This window comes from Gymnodraco acuticeps, unplaced genomic scaffold, assembly GCF_902827175.1.
Source record: "Gymnodraco acuticeps unplaced genomic scaffold, fGymAcu1.1, whole genome shotgun sequence".
Taxonomy (NCBI): Eukaryota; Metazoa; Chordata; class Actinopteri; order Perciformes; family Bathydraconidae; genus Gymnodraco; species Gymnodraco acuticeps.
Window position 1 is genome coordinate 141,222 of NW_022990647.1, and position 6,000 is coordinate 147,221.

Here is a 6,000-nt window from a genome sequence, read left to right on the forward strand (position 1 = left end):
AAAACTCAAAGATGAAATATACTATTGAAAAACAGCTCAGATATCCCAGATATCATGTCTCTGAAATTATTATTGTAAGGATCTGGTTATGCTAAAAACAAAGATCACAACCAGTTAGAATAGGCCTTCTCATATGTCCATCTAACTGTCAGTCACACCACAATTTCTGTAATTAGTTGACCGAAACACATATTCACACTAGGCCCCAGTGGCTTTGTGATGGTAGGAAGAAAACACTATAAAACACTCAGAGTTGAGGGATTTTATCTTTGGGCATTGGGTGGTAAATAGCTACTATGCTGCTGATAGCAGATCTGCTCCTTGTTTCCCTCCTGGCCGTCAGAGGAGGTGAGCCTATGTGTCAGACATATGGGACAAAAGAACAGTCTCAATTTCACAAGGAGGGAGACATCAACATTGGAGGCATTTTCTCCTTCCATCAGAACCCAGTCAGTGTCAATCCATCTCTCCAAGTCAACCCAGGAACCATCCAGTGTGAAGGGTAAGAGAGGGGTGGAAACATGTACAACTTTTAACAATATGTGTTATTTATTCATGTTAAAGTGTGAATCAATTTTTATATATCATTTTTGTAAGATTGGACCCAGGAGAGCTTCAGTATGCGTATACTATGATATTTGCCATAGGGGAAATCAACAACAGCTCAGAACTGCTGCCAGGAGTGACACTGGGTTACAGGATCTTTGACTCCTGCCCCAGTATCCCTCTCTCCATTAGGGCATCGCTAAACCTCATGAATAGGTATGACAATGGGGAAGGCAGCTGTAGCAAACTCTCAAATGTCCATGCTGTCATAGGGGAAACCACATCTACCTCTACAATAGGTATTGCACGCACCATGGGACCCTTCCATATACCTGTGGTGAGTGAATTGGCGTTGTTGAGTAAGAACAATTATAACATCTGACAATGTTTTATGAAATGTCTGTTTTGTACAAGGCATTGAATGCATCTAAATATTAGCTAATTTTCTGTGTTTCAGATCAGTCATTCAGCAACTTGTGCTTGTCTTAGCAACAGAAGAGACTATCCTTCTTTCTTTAGGACCATCCCCAGTGACCTTTATCAGAGCAAAGCCTTAGCAAAGCTTGTGAAACACTTTGGCTGGACCTGGGTGGGTGCTATCAGAACTAATAGTGACTATGGTAATGGTGGCATGGCCACTTTCCTGGAAGCAGCAGAAAGGGAAGGAGTGTGCGTTGAGTACTCTGTGGCTATTTACAGAACTGATCCCAGAAAGCGGTTCTTAGAGGTAGTAGACATCATAAAGAAATCCACCTCTAAGGTAATAGTGGCATTTGCTGATGGCACAGACCTTGACATACTTATTAAGGAGCTTCATGCTCAGAATGTGACAGGCCTGCAGTGGGTGGGCAGTGAGGGCTGGATCACGTATCGCTACATTGCCTCTCCAGTAAACTATGCTGTGGTGCAGGGTGCAGTGGGCTTTGCAGCACTAAATGCTCACATCCCTGGACTGCAGGAGTTCCTGGCTAACAGCAGGCCCTCCACCACAGCGGGAGACCAGGGACTGGTGGAGTTGTGGGAGACGGCGTTTGGCTGCACCCTGACGCCCCAAAGAGAGACTCACGCACAGAGTTCAGTTCCAGCCTGTTCAGGGAAGGAGTCTCTTTGGGAAACAAACACACGCTTCACAGATGTTTCAGACGCAAGTTTGTTAAATAATGTTTATAAGGCCACATACGCTGTCGCTCATGCATTGCACATGTTATTTACATGCAAAGATGGACAAGGGCCTTTTGAAAACAATACTTGTGCTGACAGGGAAAATCCCCAAACATGGCAGGTAAACATAAAAACAAAGTCAGTGCCTCAATTCATTCTACTGTGTATGTTATGTATATTATTAACAACATATGTGTTTCCCTAAAGGTGCTCCATTACCTAACACAGGTCAATTTCACCACCAAGATTGGTGAAAATGTGTTCTTTGATGAGTTGGGTGACCCAGTGGCTCGTTATGCACTGGTAAACTGGCAGATGGATGACACAGGTTACATAGTCTTTGAAACTATTGGCTTCTATGATGCCTCCCAGCCTGAGGGTCAGCAGTTTGAGATGAAGGAAGATGTGAGAGCCATCTGGGCAGGCGAGAATCTTGAAGTAAGTACATGTGTATTAATTAGTTGGTTTATTTGTAGATCTATGTTGAATGTCACATTGTTTTCTTATACATTATTATTTTGATTACTGAGTAAAATAAATTAATAAACAGCTCATCACCATATTAATCAGGATATTAATGACTTTATGCTGTCACTATGATACAGGTTCCGAGGTCAATTTGCAGTGAGAGCTGTTTGCCAGGGACGCGTCGGGCTTTTGTCAAAGGGAAGCCTATCTGCTGTTTTGATTGCGTCGCCTGTGCTGACGGGGGGTTCAGCAACAGTACAAGTGAGACAGCAGGATTCCTAGCCTTTACGCTAGCACTCACCGTGTTTCTATGGGGCAAAATCACTGCAAGCACTTTATTTGTCTATCTAAAGATGTGTGTGCTGTACAGCCTAAACATTTTTATGCTTTCAGATGCAGTGAAATGTGACAAATGCCTTCCCGAGTACAAGTCCAACGAAGAGAGGAATAACTGTGATTTGAAAGCTATTGAGTTCCTCACCTTTGGGGAATTGATGGGTATACTCTTGGTCTCCTTTTCTGTTTTTGGTGCCTGCCTGGCGATAACTATAGCCCTGATATTTTTCCACTACAGACAGACTCCAATTGTCAGGGCCAACAACTCTGAGCTGAGCTTCCTGCTGCTCTTCTCCTTGACTCTGTGTTTCCTGTGTTCTCTGACCTTCATCGGCCGGCCCTCTCAGTGGTCCTGCATGCTGCGACACACAGCATTCGGCATCACCTTTGTCCTCTCTATCTCTTGTGTTCTGGGGAAAACAATAGTGGTGTTAATGGCCTTTAAAGCAAGACTTCCAAGCAGTAATATGATGAAGTGGTTTGGGCCTGCCCAGCAGAGACTCAGTGTTCTGAGTTTTACTCTAATACAGGTTATAATTTGCATACTTTGGCTGACAATCAATCCTCCGTTTCCCTTTAAAAATATGAACCACTATAAGGATAAGATTATTCTTGAGTGTGCCCTGGGGTCACCTGTAGGGTTCTGTGCTGTGTTAGGATACATAGGGCTCTTAGCTGTGTTGTGTTTTCTACTTGCTTTCTTTGCTAGAAAGCTGCCTGATAATTTTAATGAAGCTAAATTTATCACATTCAGCATGTTGATATTCTGTGCTGTCTGGATCACCTTTATCCCAGCATATGCCAGCTCTCCTGGGAAGTTCACTGTGGCTGTGGAGATATTTGCTATTCTAGCCTCCAGTTATGGAATGCTGTTCTGTATTTTTTTGCCCAAGTGCTACATTATTTTATTAAAGCCTGAACATAATACAAAGAAACATTTGTTGGGTAAAGGGACCCAAAGAGCCCTTTAATTTAACAGTAAACTAATTGTTCTAATATATACAATATGTTTTCTATTATATCTAATTACTATATAAATATAGACCTTCCTGAACAAATATAAATGTTCAGGTGACACTGTATATGAGAAAAAGTCTGCACATACCTATGTCTGAAAAAAAACCAACTGATTAAATATAGATTTATATAAACTACACCTGTTATTACTTCGAAAATGTTTTCCCACCTTTTCAAAAATGTTATCACTGTTCATTTATTGTTCAACCAAGATCAAGAATGAACCTCAGCTCATGAGCATGAATGTTTGAAATGTTCACTCATTGTTGTTGTTCGTTGCCATGAAAAAATATACATTGACATTATTGTGCACATGAAACATATACATATAAGTAAACTAGATAACAAACAATTTTTGTGCAGTATGCCTACATAATAAATATGTAGGCATTTAGGATTTCTGAATTTACAATTGATTCAGCATCCATAACATATAAATACTTAAAAATACAACACTTAGGGCCTGTACTCTAATGTATCTAAAACATTACACTCTATCTTAGTTAATAACATCAGCTTATGATAATTAAACACATGAGAGAGAATCATTAAGAGGATGTCAGTGAGATACACAAGTTTGTAAATTATGTTAGTTTATGCACACCAGTCTTGCCTGTTGGGCCTAGTATATGAGTTGTGCTTGTACACATAATCTTGCCTTATATGTCTTACAGTATGAAGTAAAAGTGATAAATAAACAAACCTAAACAAATAAAACGTTTCTGCCTTAATTCATTTTGCATGTGTTTATAAATTGTATCTGCTCTGCTCTGATGGTGAATATATTTCTGTGGATCAGTAATGCAGTGTCCGTCTTGTACGCATACAAAAATGCAACTTGTGGACAAAAAAGGCAAATGTACTGAACAATGCTTTGTGTCCCTGCAATGCCACCCATGAGTTCTAGTCAAGGCCGGCCATCTAAATGGTTCACACACAGTATTCAGAATGGTCCTTTTCTTCCTTATCCCTTGTGTTCTTGGCAAAACTACAGTGGTGTCATTGAGTATTAGAGCTACGTGATTAAATGATTTGGGCCTGCAAAGCGGAGACTTACTGTTCTGGGTTTCTTTCTTATGCATTTAATGAATGTTTCCTCTCCTTCAAAATATGTTTCTTCATATTCAAAATGTGCCTTTTATTCTACACTTAAAATAAACATACACACAATAAAGAAAGAAAAGACCCATTACAAACAACGCAGAACAACATGTGCTCAAACGCAAAAAAAAAGACCACACATACATTCTTGATAAACTTAAACATAATAAAACACTTGTGGCCTGTCTAGAACATAGTATCTAGATAAAGACATAGAGTTTAGGATATTTTAACTCTAGAAATGAACTCATAAAGAGAATATCAGTAAGATTCCCAAGTTTGTAAATAGTGTTGCCTTATAATACAAGTAAAAAACAAGTAACTACATGTATAGTTTAAAGTTTATATACTTTTGAAATAAGCAGTTTTATTTTAATACACAACCACAATTACAATATGTAAAAAATCCACCAGGTGCCTCTAAAGAACAACCTAAATGTAGGCACGGTAACAACAGCTAAAAAGTCCATCCAAGTCTATTAATACTCCTGATGCACATATAAATACAGCTTAAACTATATAAAATAATGCTTACATAAACAGTCATCAGACATCTTAAATCTACTTGTGTGTGCTGACTATTGATTTTTTCAGAGTAAATACATGTACCAGTCAGTGAAACTTATTAGTGAAGGTTATACAAAAAGTAATGAATGGTAAGAAATATATATTTGTATGTTTATTATACAATCATTTTCCTCATTAATTACTGATTTTTTTATTATTTAAATTATTCTAGAACATTTACATTTGATTTTCTATTAGTTCATACATCAGTTTTAGGGATTCTGTATTTGGATAAGGGAATTTAAGTTACACTTTTGACAACTAATCAAAATAAAAAATGTAACACACGCATCGGGCCATGTGATATTTAATTTGATGTTATTGTTTTTTTGCTTTTGTTTTTCAACAAAGGAGATGTTAAATTAGCAGCTGATATGCCTCTTACGGCTTTTTTTAACACAAAAATAACTTGTTTGTGTTTGTAGAGATGCCTGTTAGTTTATGAAACACTTCAGAGCTCTCCAGAGGATTTGTCTTTAGGGTCTCATTGAGTTTGAGCACATGTGGTGAAATGAAGGTGCCTCAGGCCTGACTATGACTCAAACCTCAGGTTCAACTAACAAACTTCCTCTGGAGTTCACAGTGTCCCCAGCCTGCCTCACACCTGTGCCCTCAGCCTTCACTGGAAACTTCCCTTCAGGCCTGTTGCATCAGGATCATTAAGAGCCCTCCTGTGGAACTTGAACTCTTTGTTAGTGCTTTGCCCTGGAGCACCACATCTGACACTTTTATTAAACCATGATGTCACTTTTTAAACTAAAACTTTAAATTAAATAAAAAACGGAATAGTAAAGAATACAACTC

General features: G+C 38.7%; 1 protein-coding gene across 1 annotated transcript; it reads left to right on the forward strand.

Moving 5' to 3' along the window:
• The first annotated feature begins 398 nt into the window (after positions 1-398).
• On the forward strand, positions 399-3,482 carry LOC117554833 (extracellular calcium-sensing receptor-like). The gene is made up of 6 exons (XM_034229380.1): positions 399-502; positions 598-883; positions 1,004-1,828; positions 1,915-2,145; positions 2,313-2,436; positions 2,569-3,482. The coding sequence occupies exons 2-6, from the start codon at positions 632-634 to the stop codon at positions 3,480-3,482; spliced, it is 2,346 nt and encodes a 781-aa protein (XP_034085271.1). The 5' UTR covers positions 399-502; positions 598-631.
• The last annotated feature ends 2,518 nt before the right edge of the window (positions 3,483-6,000 follow it).